This window comes from Echinococcus granulosus (assembly GCF_000524195.1).
Source record: "Echinococcus granulosus chromosome Unknown EG_S00005, whole genome shotgun sequence".
NCBI classification, from domain to species: domain Eukaryota; kingdom Metazoa; phylum Platyhelminthes; class Cestoda; order Cyclophyllidea; family Taeniidae; genus Echinococcus; species Echinococcus granulosus.
In genome coordinates, this window is record NW_020170385.1 from 925904 (window position 1) to 953861 (window position 27958).

The following is a 27958-nucleotide window of genomic DNA, read 5'->3' on the forward strand; positions in this document are numbered from 1 at the left end:
TTGCTGATGTGTGAAAACATAAGCTGTTGTGCATCGTCTGCATTCAAAAAGACTATTTATATACGTAGAATATTTATTGAGTCCTTTCCATTCTCACGCAAAGAAACAGCACTTTTCTTGAGTTTGATGATGTTCTTTGATAGATAGACCACCATATTGCAAACAAATGATCATGGACAGTGAAGTAAAAAATTCAAAATTTACCGGATTAAGTCTGATCGCGGTGGGTGAAGTCTGTGCTAGCTACTCCCATTTCTAAGAAGGATTTTCTAATGCATCTCTGGTAGTACAACACAGATATTGCATGTTTATTTCCCCGAAATCAGTTGGTTATGAGTAATTGGGGATGGCATTATGATGCAAATCAGGTCTTTGATAGGGTCGGCAGGGCTCCTCAGCATAAAATTTTGTGTAGATTCAAAACCGGTTAGTGTGTCGAGGGCTTGCGTGATTACAGGTTCCCATGACTCACGACGACATTCAATGAGTCACTGGAAAGTTACGTTCGTGTAGGAGCATCGTTGAAGTATGAAAAAAGACTAATGCAACAAAAAAGGTGAAAGCATAGAACGCAAGGCTTAAGTTTAGCAAACTGCACTGACTTGTTCACTGTGACTAAGTTTTTCGCCTAACCCATTTTTTCTGCTCAAAGAAAAACTCATTTATCCTATTTGTCGAAAGGCGACAACAGAGTAAATCGAATTATTTTGGTTTCATTTCCCTAAATATTATTCTTTTCAAAGCTTAACAGAAGAATAATCACGATTCGTCGAGGCGTCTTCGTTGTTTTTTCATTTCATGTCCAATTGTTTTATTCAATAGTGCTTATTTGTAATTTAAGGAAAACCAGGATTAAACCGTCAAGGGTGAAAAGCCACAGTTAAATAAAAGATTTTGACCATTTTAAGGGAACAAGGTGGTTTGATAACACTTAAACATGCTTGGTAAAATATGAATAGGCGAATCGTCCATAGCTAAATATGCATTTTAAGTAGCGTAGCGTGCAGCTGGCAAAAAATTCAAGAGGTCTTTGTTTTCTCTCTTGGTAGTTTTCTTCTCTCTGGCTGTAAGCCTCCCCTGTGATCCTTCCACCCTGCCCAGAGGCGTACGAATTTCACAAAACGGACCGGTGCTTAAGCTCACCTGCGACTCTGGCCTCCAACCCCTCGAGATGGCCCACTTCACTTCGTCAGCCGGCCTCCTCCTCCCGATCCCCTCTAAGCGGAAATTTGCGCGCTACGTTTGCGTAAACGGTGCCTCCTACCAGCGTATCAATTCGCAGGGCATTGAACGCTCCTTCTTCTTTTGCACGGGTGCCAATCTATCATCTTTTAATACTTTCTATTGGCTGTATCACTAGCGTTCTAAACTATTTGATCATTCGGACACACAGTACGTCTCTCCCGTCTGTTCATTTTGTGCGTTCAAGCTTAATTTCACTGACGCACGTGTTACAAACTCGAGCACTAGTAGATTTTCTGTTCTTATGCTTAAATCAAGCGCCAGGTACTAGATTTTAAGTTACCAAGATGTGTTTTTTGAGAGTATTTTTGCTGAATGGTAGCATTGATCTATTTGCTTTCCTCTTGAACACGATACAACAGGTGATTAATAAGGATCTATGTTTTAAGATGCTTTTGGAATGATTCTAAGTGTTCTTAAAGTGGAATACTACAAGCAGTAGTGTCTTGCAAATTCGATGAAATAAACGTCTGCTTCCACACATCCATGAGTCCTGTAATCGAAATACTTTATAGGTTCCTTCTAAAAACTTATAAATCAAAAAGTGCTATTTTGTTTCGTGCATACTAAATGATTCCATTAAATAAAAATGTAACTTAAGACACGAAGTTTTCCAAATTTTTTTGTCCTCTACTGAGAGGATAGGGCATTTCTATAGGAAACACTGCGGCCATGGGGGTTATCCGTACCGAGAAAAATAAGCGGCAATTTGCTCTACAAGTTTAAAGAGAAAGATCATTATCGAATGTTCGCAAGGCTGATAGTGCTTTAGGTTGATAGATTGACTAATGGAACAATATCTGAAGCACGAATTGAAATGACCTTTCAGTTTTGGTTTCGTCTTTTCACCATTCGAACTGTAACTAAAAGTAAGATAGGTGCTTATCAATTACACAAATCATATCAATGCAAATTTACGCTTGCAGACTTTCTTGGAATTCATTTTTGAAGGCGTATCTACTTCCCTTGTAACACCAATTGGAAGTTATGGCTATAAAATATGTAAAGGAAAGTATATATCGCAATCAGAATTTGATATTTAATACATTTACATTGAGTTGCCTGAAATGTAGCCGAATTCGTTAAAATAGAAAAGGAGTAGTGCATGGACAAATCATTCAAAATTTTACTTCCTTTCTATATGCTTGGGTGGTCATCTCAGTCAGGTACATGGTTCCTTGGTTATGCTTTGCGAAGTTTTCACAAGTTACTAAACTTTACATTTTTCAAATGGGATTAAAGGTCACCATTAATTACTCTGATTTGTTCGATTCTTTAATACTAGCATCAATTTTCAATAAAATGCGTAGGTGATATAAAGACCAAGTTAATTACATTGTGAACTAAAAGTGGGATTTGATGGAGTGACATATGACCTAAATTGGGATTTGTTTTAAGCCGTTTGAGGAGAGCAAATTGCTTCCCTTTAACAGATGGCCAGAGCAACCTCTGCGATCCCCTCGAGAACTCAGCAGAGCACGGCCACCTGCAGGTGGAGGGGACAGTGGCCATATGGAGATCGGTGACTGGCTCTCAGCGGAGTGTTCTCTACTGTGCCCACGGAGTCTGGCACCGTCTCGGTGGCGGTCCACTTCCCTACGGTGAGGCTACTCCTTTCGCCTTGACCTCTTCTCCCCCACCTTCTTGCCCATTCGTCCATTCACTTGAAAAATCTTCGGTTCTCACATGAATACATTCTTCTTATTACTGAAGTGCAAATAAGCACATCTCTCCATTTCAATGCTCGTGTCATGGTGACTAATCGATTTATTTTTACAATTTTATAAGGTCCATGTGAAATCACATGTTAATGATGGATAAAATGCTCACAATCCTTCCTCAAATTGATCAATTTGAATTAAAAGTAGCGTTGGACTTAAAGGAAAATTCTAATTAAAATTTTTATCTTTTTCAGAATAGGAGGTATTTTATGACCCTGATGACATTATGGTCTAAAATGTTCACATTGTTTTATCATCAAGGAGTAAGGAAATTATGGCAATAAATTAGGATTTATTTAACGTTTACAGATTTTTGAACATTGTTTAGAAAAAGAAGCTTAAATGTGTGTTACACAAAAGAATTTTACACCTCATTCTTATTTACTCATCAAAATGCGCTTGATATATTTAATGATACTGCCTCTCACCTTCACAACAGTGAATTAATTATATTGTGTTACACAATGTCAAACGACTTTAGCCAACTGTAAACATTGACATTTACATCACTACTATCGTTGCAGGTGTGACAGTCAAGTCTCAACAAAAAGAAAAGTTTTTAAGCACTCCAGGCACAACTGCGTCAACAACAGCAGGCGCTAGCAACGGCGAAATCATTACTACTATTTCCGCCACCGTCCCCTTCCCCTCGTCACACCCCACTACCACTCCCGTAAATTCGATAGTAGAACTGTTACACCTTCCGAGCCGTCTCCTACCTCCTCCTTCGTCTCCTCCAGCCCACGTCTCGTGCACCACCCCCAAGTCCCATCTACGCCTGTCAGAAGAAAGCTCACTCGATCCCAAATCAGCAGGCCAGCTACATATCCCCACAGCAAACATTATTTTATTTGCGGAGAGTGTCTCCCTTGCACTGCACGATCGGTTTCACAGATGCGCTCGAATGGCTCTCTATTGCATGATTTTTATTGCGACAGGTGCTCTGATTGCCAGCTTGTTGGTGTTGATGCTCGTGTGTCGGAGAGCTCGACTAACTGCCAATGTCGTGCAGGTGCAGGAACGATTAAAAAACACAATCGCCAGTGTGTAAAGCACTTTCACTCCCCGCCTTCCTGCCACAATTCCCTTTTGTACAGGTGTAATAGTTTACACAATGACCCTTTGCTCTCCCCTTCCCTCTACCCACCACTCTTGGTGGCTACAAGAGCTTGTACATAACCACGGAACTGACAACGCGATCGTCTTTTAGCGCCGCGTACAAATGTCTTATTCCTGACGTTCACTGCTCCTATTCGGCTGAAGTCTCTATGCTAAGGCAAAAACAGAGATCTATGTTTTATGTGTCGCTGAATTTAATGACTTTGTAGGAGACCAGTTGGTTCTGGGGACGACCAACTTAGATACTTTATTGTTTCGACAAGTGTTTTTCAAAATCAACAGCTGTCAAAAATATTTCCTTTAAACTTTGTACGTGCAGATTGGCCTAGACTGTAATTATTCGAAGTGGTAAATTCTCCTGCCAACACCCAGCAGTGCTCTGTGGGGTACTATTAGCTTCAGTTAGCGCATGGCGAGCACGTGAGAGACGCTCTTCTGAAATGCTTAGTTTATGTAGGAGATTAACGCATAGGGAATTCATTTGGCTTAAAATGTTTACTACAACGATCCCCCTCACCGTAAACGTCGCATAAACAATGTGTGGTGGCGAGCTCGATGGAGGTGTTGAGAAGCAAGATTGCGTAGTGGATTAGCCAGCCCTGATGGACTCTCTTCAACTATTAAGTGATGTAAAGTTTAGGTTCGAACTTGTTTGTAAATCGAGACAAAGACTAGGCTCTCTCATAAAGAGGATCTGGGTGAGGGATGTTGGCGAATAAAATAGACTTGAGAGGCGTATTCTCTCCGGCGATTCCAAAGGCAAATCATGGCATTTCAAAAATAGTAGGACGTTCAAGTAACGTAAGGCGTGTTTTGCTTGGGCAAACAGTTCTACGCAGTGGACGTCAAAACAGCATAATAACTAATTATTTGTCGTCAGAAAGGTGAAGCAAAGAGAAGACCAGGTCGAAGTTAGTCGAAAACCAAGTTACTAAAGACTGTTTTTAGACATCCAAGCAGATAGTAAAGGGACTATATAAGGTTTTGCCTAATGAAATGGACGCATAATGACCCTATAAGTGAGGGTGTGTCAAGCCAACACTACGGTGATACTTGAATGGGTTTCGTGAGGAATAAACTCACAAAAGACCTATAATGGCTGCAAAACCACTAAAAGTGTTAGTAATAGGAAAACTGGTAGCTTTATCGCGAAACATCCGCAAAATCCTGGTCCCGTTGTTTATGCTATTGGTGCGAGCACCGAGATTGGTGAAGCGTGCACAACGCGCAATGCATGTGTGCTCGATGTGATCTCGTAAGAGTGACACTGGAGCGCTGCCAAGATGCATTTATTTACCCATGTACCGAACCGGGCGTGTTGGTATCCAGTTGGGTATTGATGCAGCTCGACGGCTTGGTGTTTACACTTCATCCTACTTGAATTTTAGCTCCCACCACATCACGTGCACTGACAATCAGTGCAAGAATAGGGCGTCCCTTTTGAAAGCTACTTTGAGGTATTCCAATTATAGTGTGTCTAGTTTTCGATAGCGAATATCATGGATCGCTGAAACCGGCGATCGTTGCAATTCACATGTAAAAGATTTGACAACCGGCAAATTCACTCAGCCATTTCCTGGTAGTTTTTTAGTGTTTGACGAGCAGATGAAAAGTATTTGCACCTAACCACCCAGATTGTTGACACGAAAAGTAGAAATTAGTCATGTTTCCTTCCTGTATTGCCCTTCTGAATGCTACCTGCTTAACCCTCGTTGAAGCGAATGGTGCTACTCAATCATCTCACACCGTTAACGTTGGTATTTTTATCCAGAGATATTAGCGCAGTTCGCACGAATCTAGTTCACCCCAAAAATTATTACTACCACTCTGAAAGTAACGCCCACGGGGACTCCATTTCAGGTGCTTACAACGGACTCATTTGTTAAAGTAATTTCTCTCCCAGATCTCTTGTTGGTTCAAGTAATACTACCGTTCTGCAGAGGGCTATTTGCAGAACTAGAGAAGTCACTTTAATGAAATCTGTTACTCCCTAGGAGAGTGCCAACACGCTTCTTTAGCATTTAAATACTGTCTTTGCTGTTTGGAGAGGTGGAGTTCAGCCTTTAAGAACGCTTACTAGAACTTGATGCTTTTGGGCCCTCAAAATGGAAGTAACTCCCGCTTCATTGGGACAGAAACGTCCTCTCACAATTAAAGAAAAGAAGTTTGAGGTCTCAAATAGAAACAGCCCGGGTGTTTTAAAGCCACTTTTTCGTAATGACGGGAATCAACCCCTGTTAGTATAAATAGCAGGAATAAATGTGAAATGACGAGACCACTAAGGTAATCAAAATTTACTCTAGATGTTAATCTTTGATCCCTTGGGTAGCTATGGTAGGTACACACTAAATATGCGCACGCCAGACAGGCAGGAGCCAACTGCTGAGTCATTTCTCAGGTTCGGTTAATGAAAGCGCCCTGCGCACACTGTCAGGATATTGTCACCCCACCAAGGGTGTCGGCTACTTCAAAGTCTAGTAGTCTCTCTGCACTCGCGCAAGCACACTTTCACCGTATAACGACCTTGATGAGACCAATCGTGCAGCTGTTGCATGTCCTACTGAAGCTGATGACCAGACAGCACGGACAGGTGGCGCCTGTCTGAGGAGGGAGGCAAGATTCGTAACCCATAGAGCACCGTGTCATCGCCCACAAATTTTACACTCCACTATGCGACCTCGTTTTCAGACATTCCACGGCCGGGGATTGATGAAAAAAAGCTGAGTGCGGACCACTTTTCGACTAAAAAGCCATAGTGGGCGCTCGCACCGCATTGATAGTGCACAGTACAAGTCACGATCTACAGCTGTAAGGGTCCCCATGAAATGAGGGCCAGGCATGTTAGCGGACGCGAATCTGTCGCCACAGTACACGCCCTCGGCCTCATCATCCCATCTCCCTAGCTTTATTTTCCAATTTCACCTAACAAGATAAAACTTATAGTAGTCTACGCGAGTTATCACGTCGGCGACTTAGGCAAAATTGTCAAATGTGATGACACTGGCGTTTATGTAGAGGTTAAAGAGAAAACCGCAGTAAGCGATGTACTAGGCTGAGGCCAACGAAATCGCATTTAGGGAACCCAGTCGGTAATTCGATCACCACAACGTAGAGGCCGTTTCAAAACATTGCCATGTAACAGCCTAACCGTGGAGGATATGCATGATTCCGTGCCATTGCTAAGTACAAAAGTGCAAGGACCAACAGTCTAAAAGACGCTCATTTTAATTGACATTCACAAGGCAAAAAAGGCATAAAAAACGTAAATGCCGAAAAAGACTTGATGAACATGTAATGTTGACTTTGAATTTATTTACAAAAGGGACGGTTGTAGCACTGATTCACGTGAATGAATTCAGAAAAGAGCAAGCACAGTCAAGGTGAACATCACAAATAAACACAGCATTCCTCGGGTAAACTATCGCTGTTTAGCAGCACGAACTGCTGGCAGATCGACAAAGTCATCCAATGCCTCCATATTGGTGCGTGATGGGCCTGATTGGTTTGCGCTTGAGACCTTACATTGGAAGTGGCAAAAGTGAAAACCATTCAACAGAATTAAATGATTACTGGGGGAAAAAAGTAGAAGATAATGCATCACAAATGGCATTAGAAACACCAACAACATTGAACAAGTTTAATAAAGAAATTTACCGAGATTTCATCCTCTTGAGGAGCATTTTTGAAAGGGGGCGGAAGTGACAGAAAGAGAACACAAAGAAAGTTACATAGGGACACAAAAAGAACGTCCAGCCAAGTCTTCGTGAAGTACCGACTAAATAAGTTGTGCTTTGCTGGCTCCTTTATAAATGGCAAGGCTAAATCGGTTAGATAAATCGAAATGTATACCTGACCAGTGAAGCCATGCGGACGATGACAAATCAAACATCCTTTGACCACTAAAGAACTCGTTTAAACAAGCTATTTGCTTGGATTTCACTGCCGCACACAGCAAGGCCTTGAATGTATACGCTTTCAAAGACTCAAATTTAGCAGAGTTTTGCCGATCTAATTGAGACGAAAAACTGTCTCCAAGACCCTTCCATATGTTTTCAAGAGTCTCATAGTCTAAACCAGCTATTGCTCTACTGATACTCTCAACGATTTTCGATGGCTGGAACTAGACGAAATGTGGTAAGAAAAAACATTTGTGTAGGATTACACAACCACCCAAGTTATTTGCAGACGATTCTCCATCGAAAACGGTTAAAGTCCGGAAGTAATTATGAGACATAAGGTAGCGGCGCACGTACTGCTCGCAGACAAACTCAGACATTTTAAAATCTAAAATGAAGGCAAAACGAGCACATATTTGACCAATAAATTGGGCAATACTTATTACTGGAATCAATTAGCCAAAGATCCATAACAAAACGAAACACAGAGACTCCACCGTTTAAGAGAAACGGTAGACTTGACCATATTTTTGGACCAGAAGTTAAGAAAAATGTAACCATGTGATATCTATTATTGTAAGTACATACCGAAGGCACACAAGTCGAATAAACGAAACAGAGAGATAAGGTAAGCTGAAAAATTAATGACAAGAAGTGCATTTGACCTGGATGCAAAATACTACGCAAGTGCATAAAAAAATGTGTAACTTCTGGGTTAAAAAACATGGGAATACAAACGAAATAGACGGTAAAACTCGCCTCCCATTACGGAAAACTTGTCTTTACAGCTAATTATAACAAATATCTAGATCACCCTGTACACCTTCACCGCAAATCGCCCTCGTGTAAAATTATTAAGGGAAAAAATCTCCCATGAATCGGTGCAAACTAAATTGCAAAAAACAAATACATTCCTGAGGAGAAAGTTACAAGCGGTATTGTGGGAGAAAATGCGCAAGACAACACCAGATGCTCGAGAGTTGCCAGGACTAGGTGGAACGTGCAATCCCGGCATTTGAGGGTGCATAAAACAGATTTTGGAACTAATATGAGAACAATTAGGTGGTGACAATGCAGCTTCCAGCAGTCAGCAAAACCGAGATTGAACACTTCAGGAAACCACCCATGAACGCCGGCCTAACGCGAGCGACCACAATCAAAACACCCGCATGGCTGCCGCAAAAAGCAACAATTGCTAAGTTATCGGCAAATTAAAACAAAAGTTGTCATAAAGAAATGATGAGTATTTGCCATTAAAAAGAAATTAAAGACACAAGTAATATTATTTTGACATCGTCAAAATATAAAATAAAGTTAAGCTTGTGGTTAATTTATGATCTCCTACGAATTAAAGGTGCTAATAAAGCACTTTAAATTTTAAGCAAAAAAATCAGCTATTACTTTATTTATATTTATTATATATTTATGGATTGATGTGTTTTTGTTTCTTGTGGCCTTATGACACCTCTGGATAAATCTTTTTGCAGAACCTACGACCAAGACAAACCCATTTACACATAATTTTTTAATGCTTAAAATTGTTAGTATTATATGTGACAATGCAATAATATAGTTTAAATCGTCGTTTAGTGAGAGGCTCGTTAGAATTTGGCGTGTTGAGGTCTGTTTGGTTGCTGTTGGCACTTCCTTGCATTAGTTTAACCTTTTGCTAAAGTTTGTCCATTTGTTTTTCTTATAATAGCAGCGTCAGACCTTATTCTGAAGTCTCCTTTTTGATTTTGGATATTTGCATTTTTATCATTAGCCTCAGGACTTCCCAGTCTCTCTTGGAACTTATGCATTTGTTATTGACCTTTTGCTGTTTTTCATAACGCACACTTTGTATGTTGAAGTGAGTTATTCGTTTCATTGCTCTGCGTTTCGTGTTTCAATTCCAGATTTGGCAAACAATATGAACTCAGACGACCTTACATGGCAGTTGATTAGCAAATCATTTTGCTCATACGTGGTAAAAACCAAGACAGGTAGGTTTTGCCGCAATGAAGATAACGTGACTGGACTGTGCAATCGTCACTCCTGCCCTCTTGCTAATTCCCAGTATGCCACAATTAAAGAGCGAGATGGTGTAATTTACCTTTATGTAAAGGCACCTGAGCGTGTCCCTTACCCTTCGAAACAGTGGGAGCGCATCAGACTTAAAAAAAATGAGGGACAAGCCATTGAGCAGATAAATGAGCATCTCCGCTACTGGGACCGGTGGATACGGACACGGGTGAAATTGCGCTACCTTCGAACCCGAGATTACCTTAAGCATATGCGTCGCTTGGCTCTTTCGCGACAGAAGAAAATTGAAACTATTAACAAAAAGACAGAACGACGTGAACTGAGACGCGAGGAGAAAGCTCTTCGTGTCGCCAAGTTATCGCGAACAGTGGAAAACGAGCTACTCGAACGTCTTCGGGCAGCCACTTCTTCTAAGGAGATTTACAACATAGACCGGTCTGCGTTTGAAAAGGCTTTGGAAATCGAGGAGTTAGAAGAACCTGAAGAGAAAGAAGAGGAAGTGGTTTATACCTCCGCTTCAGAGCTGGATGAAGAAGAGGACTTGGAAGACTTGGGTGTTATACAGGAAGATGGGGAGGAAGAACTGGAGATGGTCACAGTCGAGACAGGTCCCTCCTCATCAAAAAGACGAAAAGTGAAGGTTGTTTATGAAAAAGACGGAGATAACTAAAAGCTGTATAGTAATACTTTGTACATATGCGCAGCTCAATATGGTTTTTTCTTCAGTTTTAGACTTACCCTTTGTCTTGTTTAGATTAAGTGGACCATTAAGATCCATAGTCCCTAGTTTGTCGCATCGATTGCCTAAGTGGTAATGTTCTAAATTTAGAATAGCTTATTTGGTCGTTTGGATTATTCGTTCAAATTGAATAGGAAGTTTCTACTGATAAGAGGTCCTCGCAGCTTGTTTCGTAATGGTGTTGGATCCAATTATAGCACCGAAACATGGGTGATCTCGGAGCATTGTTACTAATTGCTGACCGGGTTCCTGTCGGTCGTGGAACTGCTTCTAGTGTCATGCGTCATGCATCTTGATGGAACTTGTTGTAGGACTTCATGAAGACGATAAAGGGCTGAAATAGCTTATTTTGATCTCAATTAGCGAGTAGGATGTATCAACTGGCGGCATCTACGTGGAGTTTGACGCCTCCAGACACCAGATTATCGCTTTTGGTAAGTCGCTCGGGAGGAGGATGAATGTCCCCCAAACTGGGATGGGAAGTCAATTGAGGTGTAATTGTTTCGATGTGGGACTGCTTTGTAGCCCGTGTTAAATGCGCGCACAAGCATCGGTGAAGCGCGACCGAGCCTAGATTACGGGCTGCTGATGTCACTTAATATGCAGCTCATCGTGGGGCCCGCGAGCTCCCAAAGTATATCATGGCCAAGTTTGTAAACGCGGTAGCCATGCATGCTAAGCCAGCCTGTTACTCCAACTTAGGTGGTCTAGATTCAGCTGGGTCTAAATAAGCTACCCGAATTCCGATTGAAAGTAATTACCACTTGTAACCTAAACTTCAAGATATCAGGATAACGTAGCGTTGAACCTGGGAAGTGTTTAATTACCCGTTGGAAAACCACTAAATACAGTTACCCAGGTAAGTATAAGACGAATTCCAGCGCAACGAGGGAAATATGAATTTATGCAATCGAAACGACTGCCGCGGCTAGGTGAGAAGGAGATGGGGAAGTGGAGTGGGAAGCATTCATAGATAAGCTCAATATGACAGAAAGCATAACCCAGAAGCACAACACAACGAAAATAGGAAATTGCGAGGCAAAAGCGAGGCGGAGGCGTTAAGCTATCATTCGTTGGGAAAGTATAAGTCTGTATTTACACATAAGTGGCAGGAACGTAGGGTGGAAGAAGTGATGGCAAACCAAAAGGACGGGAACTCATCATGTTAGTGGTGGTCGTGTTTATGCGCGAGTGCTAAGAGAGACAAACCGCGATGGCCGAAAAGCGAAACTACAAACCACGCTCGTGTTTGTGAATGCTGGAGCAGTAGCCGATGTTCACACCGTTAAGGCCAGGTAGGGGAGAAAAGACACTCCATAGAAAAAGAAATAAAAGCCTTGCAAGAGATTATGTGAGAACTTGATGTGGGGTATTCGCACGTATTTCAATAATTCCTAGAGGTAAGCGAATGCTCAGCAAAAAGCATACGGTGGCTCCGGGATTGACAATCACTTCTGACTTGATTCACCGTCTTTCTCACTCGCCAAGGGACCCTCGACGGCGCCAGAACTAGAACTCTGAGCCTGCGACTCCTGTTGCACCTTCTTCTCCTTGGTTCTCGTTTTACGAGCAAGTGTGGGTAGCTTAAAACGACGCTTCTTCTTTGGCTTCTTCTACAAGCATTCACAAAGAGTAGCTTTACAGTAGTTACACACAGGCGAATAAATATTTTGGTAATAACGCACTTGTTGCACAAGGCATGCATTAAGGCATTGCCTTGAATCGTTGAATTTAGAGGTTTTCATATAGAAGTTATATGGTGCGAATCTTGTGAATGGGGAAGTAAGAACAATTTACACTTATTTACCATGCTTATCTAGGTGTGAACACCGAAATATTGCCTTTCTAAATGGTAATGTGAATTATGACCCAAAGCGATTCCATCATTAGATAGTCATTTGTGCTTTCTTGAAGTTTCGGCATAGTTGGAGCGCGGTAGTGCTAAGATCCATTCAAGGAAAGGACCGTACTTGCGAAGTTAAAGGGAAGTAGCATAAGACAGTGCCCCATAAAAGAGGTTATTAAAGGAATTCATGCGACAGAAGGGATCCATTTACTGATATTTCCCAGTGTCTACTGACAGTTGCAACCAATCCGAAAAAGACTACTGACGACCATTTCGTAAAGCGTTTACACGCGGTGACGGTATTATTGCCTGCAAGTGTACACCAACGATGTAGGCCATTCAAGTTCGATCGGCACATGCAAATTCACATTTCGCGCGCTCGTACAAGGATATAATGCGTAATAAAAAAACGTAAATAATGCCTGAGAATGTCCTACATATATATGTATGCTATTTGCATACGCACCTTTACAGAGACGTAAAAAATAAGACAGGCAGCCTTCAAAAGCTGTCGAAAAAAAACGTTTTGCATAAATGTTGTGGATTTTCATTGCATTGCATCTCAAACAGATAATGCTTGGAAAAACCCTCAGGGTTAAATATAAAATAGATGTTAAATTACATTTGATAAAAAAAAGGGTGTTAAATCCATTAAAGGATAACGAATCCTATCGATAAAGACTACAAAACGACACAATTTGGCATTTGGAGCTTTTCAAACATCCAAAAAGCAATAAAAGAAAAAGATTGACGAGCAAAATGAAATCGCATTGTGTACGTCATATCGAAGGTAAAATCGTACACCCAAAAACTAAACTTAGATCCCGCTCCTGAAGGACAGCAACAAAAATATCAGTGTTAAGCACGACTCCCCGAAAATAGTTTAACGTCTAGGGTATGAAGACACGTTGTAGGCGAGTTTAACATACAATAGGCGTTCACTTAATTGGAGATAAAAGGGAGCAAACTCACTTCGCTTGCATTCGAGTCCTCAATTTCACTCATTTCCGAGGTCGCCAGTCCCACAGGTGAGGGTGGCGAAAGATGAGACCCTAAACAGACAAATAGCCCAAGAGGCGTTTTATCATCAGTCAAGCAGGCTGTTGTGGCCCTTCTTACACTCTACCCTACGGCTACAAGCCAAGAGCAGTGCTGATGCCGGTACACTGTAGTGATTTACAAAAATATGCAATTACATCAGGGTAAGATGCCATATGCGCACTTTACTGAGGCTGATTGATGCAGCATAAGCTCATGGGGAACAAGCAAAATGACAAAACAATCACGGGCATGATGTCACACAAATTTATTCATTACTAAATTCTAAATGGAGGGGGCGTTATCACATTTGAGATGTCTGGAAGCCAAAGCAACCAAAGAGTTCTCCCAAAGAACCAAAAAAATAAATTGAAAGTGACTGGTTGTACCTAATTTGAGTTTTTAAAAACAATGCCGTACTGACGAAAGAGCCCACCTTACCGTATTCGATGTGACGCGTCAGAAAATGCGCGACCTTAACAAACTGTAATCACTGCGCGCCCTGCCATATGCCGGCTGTGAACTCAAATGCACGGACGACAACACGAGTTAGTACTGCCGTACGCAAGGGAATTAAATCACTACTACGAAATGTTAACCACGATTAACGAATGCCACCTAAAGCTTAAATCTTTACGACAAAAAATGGCAATTATTTTCGAAAATGTAGGATTTCAACGCAGGGTTTAGCCGAGACCAGATTGATTGTTTTTAGGAGACGAATGCACTTTGAGAATATAGCTAGAAAACCAGTTAAGAAACGGTTGAAATGGTTTCCCGTATTTGTGTAATTTTGTCCCAGAGTAATGATAAAATACATAAAATCACTAAATCTACACTCCAACGCTAGTTAGATATAAATAAATAGGTAACATTCACACAAGGCATAAATGAAATGAACCTGAGGTCATTTTGATAAAGGGTTCAGTTTATGAGATATGTCAATCGAGGACCACTTCATTGATCGAATGGGTATGCGACGAAAGAGCTGATTCAAAAATTAGTGGGAATTCAGTCCCAAAGACCATGCATCAAAAAAGCAATTGCTCACACGGAGTGCTATAAACAACTAGGAAATATATCGCGAACATGTGACGAAAATTCATTTCTAGGAAAACTAAAAACATCACAAAACCGCCTTTTTTCTTAGTGAATATAACTGAACATTACAATCTCTCACGAAAACTCCATGGAACACACGATGGTCCAAACAGGGAACAAAAATAAAGCAATCCACCGATGGCATAGCTGCGTTAAAATGATTCCATCTAAGCAAATGATCCGAGACTGACATCATTTCACAAATCCAACAGCCAAAAGTTAAATGGTGCATAATAATGAATGCAGAACAGGAAATTTAACCTTACTATAAAAAATAGCACAAGAAGTAAGGGTAAATGAACAAATACCAGTGACATAGGTGGTTTCATGCAATTCGGAGTCGCTGAAAATCGCAGAGCTCGCGCAAATGGGAACCGCAGGAGATTGAGCAAGATCTGCCGAAAGCGAAGAGGGATGCAATCGGCAGTGGAGACGTGCAAACAATGGAGAAAGCGTTAACGAAACCAGCCTGAACATGCCTAATAAGACCTGTAATCACATTCCATTGCCACCCGAATTCCTTTTGTGACTGTGCACTGATTTATCATAACAGTTTGGGAAAACGAGTTCACATGAGATGAAATTAGTGTCGCTGCATACATTCACTTGTAGGTGGTTTCAACTATCCTAATCTATTAATGTGATTGAGCCTGGGCAATAGTCGTTAACACAGCATACACTGATGACACTTGAAACGGATGTTTCGACAATTAACCATTCCACTGTGACAAAATCAGTCGGATAAACAGAAATGAGGGTCATTTAAGACTACAGAAGATTAAGACGAAAAAAAAGGGAATAAAGTATGCATCAATTTTACAAAAAAGAGCGCCAATCAGCAGTATAATCGGTGAAGTTTAGGCAATAAAAATAAAATAAGAAATGAATGGATGCTACGGTCTCTATTACAAAAGTGTCTATTAACTAGGTGGGAGAGCCCTGAGTCCCTGGGAAGGGCCAACTGAATTGCAAATAGCGAGGGCGAGCGAAGGCGTGCACTACCTGTGGGGTCAAGAGGACTCTTTGCTTGTTCAACCTCCTGCTGCCGCAGCCACTCAGCGTAAAGTGTTGGGTTGTTTTTCATCTGAATCTCTTGCTTATAGGCCTCCAACTCCTCGTCTGTCACTTGACCGAAAGGATTCTGTTTCGTGTAGACACCCTACAGAAACAAGCATTATAGTCACGTAATCCAGTGAATTATACAGAAGTCGTGGAGGAAATACATTTACACAAAATATGGCGAACCACATTTCAAAATTTGGAGCACGACGATGGCAGCATTAATTAGTAAGGTAGGTGTCGCACAAAAAATAAATTATACGTGGAGTTATGGTAATGATTACGCGATTTCCAGAATTTTTATTGGAAGCTAAGTATCACCAAAAGCAATGACGTATTCTACCTGACAACCCAGAATATATATGACATAGAGTATCCAAATTTGCATTTTAGTTCTAATAGCCAGGCAGAGCACATTAAAGACACTTGGTGAAGCAAAGAGCGGTAACCAACCTCGTAAACAACAGCACCGTCACGGACGTCGCGATGAAGAATGGCCTTGCTGGCAGCAGCGACGGTGGAATGCGAGTCTGGAAGGGAGGCGGAGACGGCGCCAGGACCGAGAGCCTTCACTAGAGCTTCGTCGCGAATGCGGCACGCCTCGTCCCACGTCAGGCCCTCCAGCAGACGTGACTGCGGTCCCGCAGTGTTCGTGTCCCTGTAGTACTTCTCCCGAACCTTCATAAACCAAGCCAAGGGACAGAAAATGGGCACATTTGAATGGACCAGTCGGTCACGTGACCCTCTCGCAAATGTTATCGAATAGAAGTATATTGGCAAGACAACAACAATCAATAAGCTATGATTTGGTTGAACGCAGACTAAAGCAATTGCAGCACAAGTGCAGCCACAGTGGTAATTGTGTGCCAACTCTGGCCAGCATAACCGCACACATGCACATACACACACAGCTGCCAAGACTGCATCTGCAGATGCAAATTTTCAGGTGTCTATTGCCAGAACACCAACGAATATCGATTGGTGGACGGTGTTCGCACGCGGGTGCGCAAACGACAATCGCGACCGTTGCAATTACACAGTGTCTCGGGATTGGTGAGGTAATGAAAACGAGGACAGTGGAAAACAAGTTGATTTCCTCCATCACGAACAATTTATTACTGTAAACAAGGCTTAAGGATACGTGCACATCTCAATAAATCTTAAAGAACATAAATTGCAGCATACAAGGCAATTCAAATGATTAACGATAAAAAATAACGCAAAGATTAGGTAAGAATACACCTTCAATGTCAGATATAACTACACGCACCTAAATTTTCCCGTGAAATGATTAGACCTAAAGGCATTTAGGAGTTGCATAGTGATGGTGAGGGTAAGCACAAGACAAACCTTTTTCTGGTGTTCCATGAGTTCCCTGGGATCGTCGCCCTGCGGTGCGAAACGGCTGAAGTTCATACCGCTGGAGGGAGTGTTGCTTTGGGCACCTGTGGTCCCCAAAGGAACGGCAGCTGGTGTGAGGGGATGGAATGGTGTAGGAGGAGGCAATCTGCCGCTGGAAATCTCCACATGTAGCGACGCCTCTCGACTGGACACCCAGTGGGCCACGGGTTGACGACCTGGTAGAGTGGACACCTCCTTTGTGTAGTTGTTTGGTGTGTTAAGCCATCGTTGGTCCGACCATTGACGTCGAAGTGTTCTAAATTGCATAAAGGAAAATTGACTGAACATCACCCGATAGACGGCAAAATCCTAAAATAGTACACAATCCCGCTAATGCTGCTTATTTATTTACCGAACGAACGTGCGTGGCCAACCAAAACAGTCAATCTGCGAGACGGTGATTCTTGGAACTATTTTTCTTCAGCAAATTCGACTATGCACCTAAAAACATTCGCATCAGTGCAAAATTTCGATTCAATTAATTTTTCAAATACAATTAACGCCTTGCTTAAAAGCTATCACATTGGTGAAAGTTTAGGTAAGGAATTTCATAGAAAGCGGTCGAGACCAAAAGCTTAATTCCATGCCCCTGGTAGCATAAACAACTGATGGAGTTCGAAAGATGAGGAAAATTGCAGAAAAATGCTTATAAAAATTGGGGTCATCAGGCCAAATATCGAACACACTTAAAGTTGAATTTTTTTACGCGTGAACAGGGAATAGAATTAACTTGATAGAGCCAAAGCAAAAATTATCATAGCCCATAGCAATAACGGTTTGTTAATGACCCGAGAGAAATCAATTGGACTGAATTTGTTCAAAGAGAGAGATAACGTACTCACCCCGGTCTAGCAGTCTCAGATTCGTCGCCTGAAAAGGCACCGACATCGTCGTAGTACTGAGCTATGGCGGTGGCCGCTGAGGAGGAGAAGGGTGGCACTTCGACGTCCTCAAACCGCCTGCTTCCTGTAATGGCGCCTAATCTATCCAATGTTCTTCGAGACGGTCGAGGGCTAACCGCAGCATCCTAAAACCATAATAGTACCAATGCGTAGTAAAAGCAAATTGATGACACTGAAAATATTCTAATTTTACCATGAAACGGCAGCAATACATGCGATGTTTGGGACTGTTTTGGAGGGGACAAAAGCGTTTTAAATATCCTTTTACTTCCTCCATATTACCTGAATATTTTCTATTAAACATTGCAAAGATCAACCAAACTAAATTTGCTGAATAGATGTCATTAGGAAAAGAAAAAAGGTCAGTTTGACCCGTGCCCTTTTGGAATTGAGAAGATGAAAGATCAACACGTCCATTTCTCCAAGACAGTCACCAAAAAACAATGAATCTTTTTACAGAGCAACTTCCATGTTCACACAGCGGAATGCTCCAGCATATCGGACATCATATTCCCGGGGTTATTACATTGTACCAGCAGATTTTAATGGGATACGTTAACATAAAGCATCTAGCTTTTACTCATAAACTTAAGCAGTGGAAACGAACTCATTGGTTTTTTGATAATGAGGTGAATACATAATTACAAAATCCAGACGTTAAAAAAGGGACAAATTGGCTGAAATGGAGGACCACCAACCTGTCGGTAGAGATGGCCGGTCCTGTAGCCGGCGTTATCGAGGTGACGCATGAGAGCCTCGAACTCCAGCTCACCGAGACGCCAGGGCCGCGCGGAGGCGGTGTGTGCGGCCAAAGAGGAGTCGGAGAGGTAGCCGGCGTCGGTACCGTTAGCACTGGCGTTGTGGCGAGAAAGTGAGAGGGTGCGCGCATGCGCCAGGCGGATAGCCATCGCCGCCTCCGGACCTGACACGCCGCCCAACTCTGTGGTGCGCCACGCCTCGTATGTCCTCTTCTGGACCTGTTGGTTTGGAAGCACCAAGTGATCCACACCCAAGGAGGCCAGTCGCAGCTGCAATTTCACAGGGATGAGAAGGGTGAGTCAGATTGGTTTGGTGCAAAATCTATTTCATTTTAAGCGATTTAAAGCACGTACACATATATACACACCTGGCCGAAAATTCTAACCATCAAACTACTGGAGAATCCTGTTATGTTTTACGTAATATGTATGAAAACACTAAACTAGAGGGCGATGAAAGATACCCCATAAAACAAACGAGTTTCAATAAACAGCATTGCCAATTATCTGTTCAAAGGCATGAATGTGCATAAATAGATATAACGGATGCTAAACGTAAAGCAAGTAAGACATCAACAAAGACCGAAAGTGACATGCAGCTCCATTTTATAAACAAAGGGTCCAAATGGACGAGAATGTTTAAATGGAGTCGAAATGATCCATTCAGAAAGCAACTATTGCGTTACATATGGCCAGACAGACAGACAGACTGATGTCACCTGTGTTTCGCAAGCGACTACGGCGTTGGTGGCGTAATGCCAGGCCTCTTCGATGGTTTCGCCGAGAGCGAGAAGGCCACGATAGCGAACGAAGAGAATGTGAGTGTCCTGCGCGATCACCTTGCTCAGTGCAGCTCTCTCAGAGCTTAGGTCGGCGGCGACAAGTGAGGAGGGCGCGGTCCGGCCACCGGCGCCCCCCTCCGCTACGTTCTCCCTGGTCGAATCGTCGGGTAGTGGGTGCTTTGGAGTGTAGTAGACCACCTCACCCAGGATGATGGCCTCTTGTGATAACGGCAGCAGACCCGCCTTCATGCACGATACCTACAATTACAAAAATATACAAGTTGAATTTGAACACGCCTACCACACATCTACCGAAATAATGCTGCTGCTAAAGGCAACATACAGCAACCGTTGCGGGTGTACCCAAGTGAATGATGCAACGGATGTCAGGACGAGTCGAATGAACAGCGGAATGAAATAGCCATCCGGCCTGTTCAACGCCAAGAACAGTTGATCCAGGATCAAGTACGACACCGTGACTGTTTAGCTTGATCAGAGATGAGGCAGTCACTTCGTGATAGAGTAGTCCAAAAGGGTTTATGAGAAAATGCTCCTCATTTCGGCTTATTCGAACAGTGGCATGATTATAAATGCTGGTGTTCCAACCAAACAGCTCAATCAGCCGATACACTGAAGCCAGTTTGCAACGGTACACACGTTCTCTGCGGGAATATAGTCCTGTATCAACGCCACGCAAATCGTTGATGGGGATGATTCCATTTTGGTGACCTTTTTAAGAATGGAATGGATTTAACATGAAAGATGCAAGCGACCAAATTAAACTTGGGCAACATAAGGTAGCAATACAAGTGGTAAATAAACACATTGATGATAATGCCAGAGAAAAATACTTAATTACTCTTAGTGAAACCACCTCCAGTCAGTGGACGCTTTCCAGGAATTGTAGAAAAAAGGTCAGCCAAATGTTGCAGGGAGAGAAGACTTGAATTCAATATAGCTGATTCTTGAGATCGTGTGTAGTTCTCTATAATTTCCTCTAGCTCTTTCCGAAACGACTCCGAATTCAGTATTAGGGATACGCGACGGCGCTGCGACATCAGATTTAGATCCTCCTTGATTTCAGCCGGCCTCATAAGTTGTCGCTTATATTCCGGATCATCTGGATCTATATTTGAATAAATGTAACTTAAATGATGACCTACCTATGTTGTCGATGAATTTCTCGGAAGTGTTAGTAAAGCCGTTTCCAACTACTGCATCTGCCATCACTTTCACAATTAAATCAAAAGTTAACAAAAGGACTAGCTCAAGAAAGTTGTAAAGAATAGTGTAAGACCACTCAGATCAGGGCAAAGCCTCGGGCAAAAGCCAGCTCGCAAGTTGCAACCGCCATACACCAATTGGCCGCAAATTGCCTCACTAAAATAAACAACTATTCCAGCGAAACAAAATACACTTTTATTTAAATCTTACTTACACCCCATTCTCGCTGCCTGCTTACTGCTTAATATTGCTGTCAAAAATAGAATCTATATGTCCTTCAGATTCTCACTACCAAGTAGTCCGAAATCGCATTATTGAGGCGCTTTATTAATTTTGCTACAAGAACTACTAATGGCTCTAATAGTATTTACTACTATGGCCACAATTACTTCAGCAAACGTTCTCAAACCAGATGATAGCCACTCCAGTCTTTCCAAGGATAATAAACCATACCTCTGTATAAAAGGGTAATAATTTACGTATTGAAGGTCGTAAGGCCATGGACATGGTTGGAGAGCCACGCTGCCGAGCTAAGTAAAGTACTTGGAACCCTTAGAGTCTGCACAGCCAAACCAATGCATAGCCCCCCCCCCCTTTTGCTTTAACGACGGCTTTGGTGATTCCCTTGTTTACTGTTCTCTGCCCGCCGTTGAAATGTATCCAGAGTATTAGCAGTGACTCAGAAGTCAGGATAGGCAGTCACTATATTCTAAAGCAGACAAGCAGGTATTTGACGCCAAAGTCAAGGATGCGTCTCGGCGACTCCATCGTATCCGGATTTCGAATTTATTTGTTGACTGCGCTGAAGGGAGGAGGAATAATTGAACTTGTACTCATCAATGGTGGTTGATTCTCCATAAAGATTATTTTAGTATGCGATTTGCTACTTGTGTTTTTACTAGCCCTGAATAGAGATACCCAACAAAATAGAAAGTCTAAAGTAGTTTTACATTAATTCTGTTTTTCCTTACCGTTTATTTTCTCATTTTAGCGCTTCTTGGCTGTCTGTCTTGGTTCCACTCAGCTGGTCGGGACCTATAAGAGGTGTCGTTTGTTAGCGCAGTTAACACCTCTGCAGAAATGCCGTAGGCAGCGCGATTGTTAGGTTTTTAGAACCGTAAAACTCCAATTTCGCCTCTGCTACCAATAGCCGTCTTGAAGAACATGAGATTGGGATGATTGCCAAGGTCAGTTTTCACATGTTGGCCATTCGCAGCAGACCCCTCCTCCCTGCGACGTTAAGGTTTGTTTGTGGGCCATAGAACAAAGGGTAGTTGGCCTCTTGAACAGGGTTCGTTTGTAGATGCTACAACTATAGGTCCCTAAATCTTTCCAAAAGTCTCAACCATAGCGATATGGAGGAAGCCTCATTATTAGCATAAGAAAGGGCTGGGACGCTATAGGCCTGGATGGAGGACCACGCTGGATAGCGGAAGTACAGCCTGCGGAGACTGAAGAGCCCGTGCAACTAGACGCAAAGTGGAAGACTATCAAATCAGCATATTACTAACGATGTATTATACATGCATGGAGTTTGTGATTTAAAACTCTACTTTATTTTAAATCCGTTCAATTAAACCAATGCATAGCGTCTTTCTGTTACACTAAATAGCGCTTTAATATGAATTATGTATACGGTTTGCGGCATATTTTGCCAACCTCACTTCAAACATATCCCAACTAATGTTTAAAGCCTTGCGTGGCTTTCACTGTTGTTTTTAATGCGTAGAGTAATTTATGGGAAATGGCTAGGCGTTTGCATAACCACAAAACAGAAGTAACATTGGCTGAGGAGCGGCAGCACTTTATTGGGGAGTAGTTGCGTACCACATTCTTCATTTTAACGCTATCCACAGTCAGCAATGGTGCATCCATGAACTGCATAGAAGTGCAGTTCATAGGAAATGGACGAAACCAAAAATAGCCTACATCATAAAGAAACCCCATACATTTTGGGGAGATTTTAAGAAATTAATTTATGTACATAAAACTTTATGAGGGATGTAGGCAAGATGTGACTGCATTGTAAGATATTTACAATTTATGGGTTTGAAGTGAACCAACTCATGAAAACTTTTGCATAGCTTTTTTTTGGCAAAATTTGCCTCATAATACATTGATTAAAAGAAGGTATTTTAGCAGGGCAACAGCTTAAGAGACAGGTTGAGTGTGGTTATGAATAGGGGTGTAAATGTTGACTCCAACCTCGGTGTGGCTAGAATTGCAGTTCAGCTTGACGATATGGCGGATAATTTCTATCCGCCTTTAGAAGCTGTTTAAATCACATTTGCATGTACCCCAGAAATGGGCAAAGTTGAACTTACAACAAATAACCTGCACGTTATCGTTTAAAAGCAGCGTTTTGTGCCATAAAATATATGGGTAACAGAACTACTAGTTCAGCTCACAGGCAGAAAATAGTGGCGAGATGTTGCTAAATTTCGAACAAAAGGCTTCCACAAAGTCTCTGCAGCGCTTTAAACGATTCACGTGATACCATGTTGACACAATACCATTTGCCATCAAGAATCACAAGGAATTTCAAATATGCTAAAAACCATCTCTGAAGTAAGCACAAATAATTTTAAAATTAACAGTGAATACGATCTAACTGAAAAGAACTGATAAAGGATCACCTAATGGCACCACTAATGGTCAAATTATCCAGAATCACCATAAAAGCACTTTGGGGTGGAGGCACTGGCTTTCCTGAATTGCGATCGTGTTGTGTCTGCGGTGTTGGCGTCAACGCTCTTGTTCATGTGATGGTTTTATACTTTAATGGATTGCCAACTAGAATGAGGATATTCATCGAAAAATTCTAGAGGTAGGGAAGTAAATGCGCCTAAGGTCTGCTGAACGGCCTAATTGAAAGGTGGCTATGTTCACATCCAATTACTGCATTTGGCAGGTAAAGCATACCGCACAGCCCCAGGTCGCTTTAATTCGGCCACACGAATTAAGGTTGGTGTGACAATTTGTCTGCTTGACGTGAGCACGAAATCATCCGCCTGCGCACCGATGGGAGAGACTTGTGGGTTCACGCACCTGGCTGCACGCGAGCGCATGTGTCATCATGGGTCAAAAAACACCTACTTTGGGTGACTTATAAAGCGGCAAATGGGCCCGCAAAGACAGTAGTTTATCCGTTCTTCTACTCTTCCCGTGCTGCTCCTCTGTGTGCGTACGCAGTCAAGTCTACAGGCGACGAAGGGACTCCCTGATTTGGGACAAAAACTACGGCGGCCTCGCTTTCTCACCCCTCAACCCTCTCTTACCCCACGCACCCCACCTCCGACGGTGAGTCATTGGCATGTGCGGCGCTGCCGCCACTGCCGTCGCTTGGCTTGCCAAGAGGTTGAGTCATGTGTCTAAGGTTTGCCAGACGCCGCCGACTGAGCTACCACTATCTCACGACGGCCAGAAGCTTCACCCTTCTGTGTAGGCAACCTCTAAGGCCAGGAGAGCAATAGCTCATGCGTTTCGGAGTCCAAGCCTTTCCAGTGGTTATTCCTTCTGAGGCGTTATGGTTCGGTTTAATCAATCTCATCACTAGTCAGAGAAAATATCAGGAAGTGGAATTTAATGAACTCTGTATGGAAAGCGAGCATGAATTTTAGGTTTACCTATTCACATTGAATGATTGCAGATAGTTCTAATGAATTTCGCGTGAAGTTTGGCGTTAGCTTTCTCGTCGGTATTAGCCCTTCTTTACTCACGCGGAATCTGTACATTCATTCGTATTGTAACATCACTGGAGTTTGCTGCGATTAATAATATCACAAAAGTTGGAGAGAACACACATGCCCTTTCAAGCGGGTCCCATTTGCTTGAGATGCGAGAATAGATGGAGACTAGTGGCTGAAAAAGATGGAGATTAGTGAAACACGATTATATTAAAGACTGAAGTACATTTATTTCTTTAAAAAATGGTAATTTATCTGTACCCCTATTCAAAGTCTGAAAGCTCATTTTAATGCAAAAACTTGATTTACAAAGCTACGTCGTCTTATAAGTGCATTACTTTTGTCTACCGCCAAAAGGTCTAGATATTTCAAGTTAAGCAAGGGTTATGATGGGTGAGGTCGAGCTGGAAATAAACCATGGCTAATTGAAGTCAAATAATTGTGGCTACTATGCTACTTTCCATTTATGGTGTTGCAAATATGCTAAATACTTTGATTTTCCACTTTGATAACTAGAAAAATACCGGTGACTTTCTTTACATGGTATGAAACATAGGATTAACATAGTGTACGAAATTTTATCCATCGTCGTCTAAAGAAATTTGCTAAGCAAATATGGAAACACGATTGCAAGGTTTCGATAGTTTGTTTAGCTCTACCTTTGACCACGCGGGCAATCAAGTTTCCGGGGTTTGTACTTCCGCTCGGCGACATGGCTTGCGGAGCATGCTGGTAGCCCCAGCTCCTTTGGAAGACCCGGACGCTCCAATTATGATGACCGAAGGTTTAACATTAAAAAGACTTGCAGGTACATATCACAAATTTTATTTGAGATGGAGAATTTCACGGGCACCAAACAATTTACTGAATTATAAACTGAGCCGTTAAATGAGTTGCTTATGTTAATAAAGACAAATCCTATCCGAGCATTTCATGTGAACGTATTATTTACCCTATTGCGACACAAAGCACTGGAAAATGACATGACCTTCAACAAAGCAAAAACAAAGTACATTTCCACACTACACATTAACTAAAAGATTGTCCGTTTTCGTAACTGAGGTTTGAGTGAAGCAGAGCTTATCTCTTATAGATAGATTGATGGTTTGCGAAGATTTGTGTTTAAAGGGAAGGAACGTATCTTAATACGCATAAATCCCTTCCATTGGCTATAAAGTGTCACTGTCTGACGAAAAAGCTATGCCAATGCTGAACCATTATTGACGAGGAGGGATCATCTGTTTACAAACTCTGATGACAATGCAGGGGAAAACAAGCCATGAGCGGAAAACACACATTGGTTTTCATATAAAAGATGGTGACTGACCACTGGTACATATGCTGCACCACCAAACATGGCAAGTAGAACTGAGGTTTCTTCGACACCGGGGATAGTACTAATTTTTGGTTTGACGTATTTGGACCAAATAGAATTCGTTCGTCGGCTCTCGTACATCGCTAATCAGACGGATCACTTAGCAGCAATAGTAGTGTTTTCCAGTCAAACTGAGGACTACATTCTGGTTGGAGCGACAAACTTTATTGTTTGCTATTTGCCTCGAATTGCAAACCATAAATAGGGACGGGAAAATAAAAATTTTACGTAAAAGAGGAACACACGCACCCCTCCCATTCGCCCGCCTACTTACCCACTCACCCATCCACGCACACATTATGTCCCGAAAGTCGGATTGAATGGCATACCTTTTGTTGTTACCGCTGCGCTTCAGCAAGCAATGAGGTCAAAATCCAGCACCATCTAGACAGGCGGACCACTCACCTTCGCTCCGAGCTTTCACCCACATTTGTACCCACGTAGGGTTTGACAAAAGGAACTCTGTAGTAAGATGTTGAGAAAGCGGACGAAGCTGCATTGCAGCATGCAGTTGACATCTCGACGGCATGCAACCTCCGATCATCCCGGGCTCTTTCATCCTAGCTACGATATTCTACGCAGGTCTAGCAGATTGTCGTCCTGTTGTCAGTATCGCAAAATCGTCCAAACGACCTAAATAGGGATTATTTTAGTTAGGTTCTCCGTGTAGCAGGGACCACGCTCATTACGCACTTATTGCGATATACTGTTTCAAATTATTCCTGACTATTTTAGGACTTGTAAAGTGGATTTACAAAATTCAACATTCCACAGGCAGAGCCTACAAAATCAACTCCACAGATAACCTGCTTACTTGGGTCACGAAAATCAAAATGTATTTTGAAGCAAAGATTACTAACTGCCTTTTGTTTTAAGAAAGCCTTTTAGAACAATGACTGTAAATGTGTTAAGGAAAATCCGTCAAATATAAACTAAAGCAAAGTGTCCGCTTATTAGAGGAGTCAAAAATTTGAAAAAATGAGCGAAAAGATAAAGAGATGCTCCATTTTTAGCTGTTCTGTAATGGCTTTCACGAATTTTTCACCTAGGTTATGCATGCCTCCAATGCGCGGCGCGCAATTACCTCAGCTCCATGGTTTGTAGTTTTGTCGTGTATTTATTCTGCCTAGCTTTAGCCTACCAAGTTATTATAGCAATATTAAGTTAGTAAGTGAAAATAATGACAACAATGCATGGTACTTTACCGACGAAACCGTATAAATCTACAGCATTTTTGCTTGCACGGTTTCTCAGATTAGATAACTTGGCTGCCCAATATCCTGAAAGCTCTAATTCAGGAACAGTAATTAAATAAGTTGAATCTAAATTTAGATTTAATTTATTTTAAGTTTAATAAGAGTAATTAAATGGGGTACAACATCCACCCTATCTATTTGTGCACAGCGGAGATTAATGTCGACATTCCTTTGGGTGGAATTAATGTTAAACTTTAGGAAGGGAGTAATGCCTAAATAAATGTGCATTCAAATTGTCAGCATAAGGTTCAGACTGGAAGTACCCAAACCAAAATAGTACATTATGCTGGCAATTTTAATTCCAAGTTGTCTAACTGGGTTTAGCCAACAGCAACTTTTACAGTTCGGATGGCTGTAAAAATCCATTCAAAGACTATCATCAATGATAATGAAATATGCTTAGAAAGAGGCTAAAATTTTGATTTCCTGTTTTCTTAAAAAGAAGTAGGTGAGTGCAGAAAGGCGATAAAATCAACAGACCATCGCCAGGCGCATCGTCACTACGATTAAGACTGGAAATTACAGTATCCAGTCATCCCGATAAGAAATGTCATAAATAAGTCATTAGGGAGAAAATCACAAATAAATCTTATTAAATATAATTTAATTTGCAACTTTATACGCATAAATATAAAAGAGGTATTAAAAGAAGTCTTCTTCCTAGTGGGCACACCCTTCAAGATGTTAATTTTCGCTGCTATCATAAACCAAACCCCCGAAGGAGTTTGAATGAATTTCATCAAGAAATGAGCAGAAAATATTGGTTCATAAAACTGAAAAGGCATCGT

General features: G+C 41.9%; 5 protein-coding genes across 5 annotated transcripts; 2 read left to right on the top strand and 3 right to left on the bottom strand. All coding sequences in view use genetic code 11, as the record gives it.

Moving 5' to 3' along the window:
• Positions 1-937: 937 nt before the first annotated feature.
• Positions 938-4014, top strand: EGR_01361 (hypothetical protein; the record flags this gene model as incomplete). Its single annotated transcript, XM_024490610.1, has 4 exons — positions 938-944; positions 1050-1313; positions 2676-2843; positions 3488-4014. The coding sequence occupies 4 exons, from the start codon at positions 938-940 to the stop codon at positions 4012-4014; spliced, it is 966 nt and encodes a 321-aa protein (XP_024354934.1).
• Positions 4015-7500: 3486 nt separating this feature from the next.
• Positions 7501-8993, bottom strand: EGR_01362 (WD repeat-containing protein; the record flags this gene model as incomplete). Its single annotated transcript, XM_024490611.1, has 5 exons — positions 7501-7599; positions 7737-7900; positions 7932-8202; positions 8245-8366; positions 8909-8993. 5 exons carry the CDS (start codon positions 8991-8993, stop codon positions 7501-7503), a joined length of 741 nt encoding a protein of 246 aa, XP_024354935.1.
• An 897-nt stretch (positions 8994-9890) lies between these two features.
• On the top strand, positions 9891-10673 carry EGR_01363 (hypothetical protein; the record flags this gene model as incomplete). The annotated part of the gene is made up of 1 exon (XM_024490612.1): positions 9891-10673. One exon carries the CDS (start codon positions 9891-9893, stop codon positions 10671-10673), a length of 783 nt encoding a protein of 260 aa, XP_024354936.1.
• A 1517-nt stretch (positions 10674-12190) lies between these two features.
• Positions 12191-20856, bottom strand: EGR_01364 (Alpha-adducin; the record flags this gene model as incomplete). Its single annotated transcript, XM_024490613.1, has 12 exons — positions 12191-12355; positions 13561-13640; positions 15036-15122; positions 15637-15886; positions 16240-16464; positions 17137-17443; positions 18030-18214; positions 18788-19117; positions 19567-19887; positions 19973-20358; positions 20489-20755; positions 20793-20856. The coding sequence occupies 12 exons, from the start codon at positions 20854-20856 to the stop codon at positions 12191-12193; spliced, it is 2667 nt and encodes an 888-aa protein (XP_024354937.1).
• A 2519-nt stretch (positions 20857-23375) lies between these two features.
• Positions 23376-27955, bottom strand: EGR_01365 (hypothetical protein; the record flags this gene model as incomplete). The annotated part of the gene is made up of 6 exons (XM_024490614.1): positions 23376-23460; positions 25031-25131; positions 26670-26695; positions 26729-26795; positions 27115-27236; positions 27694-27955. 6 exons carry the CDS (start codon positions 27953-27955, stop codon positions 23376-23378), a joined length of 663 nt encoding a protein of 220 aa, XP_024354938.1.
• Between the last annotated feature and the right edge of the window lie 3 nt (positions 27956-27958).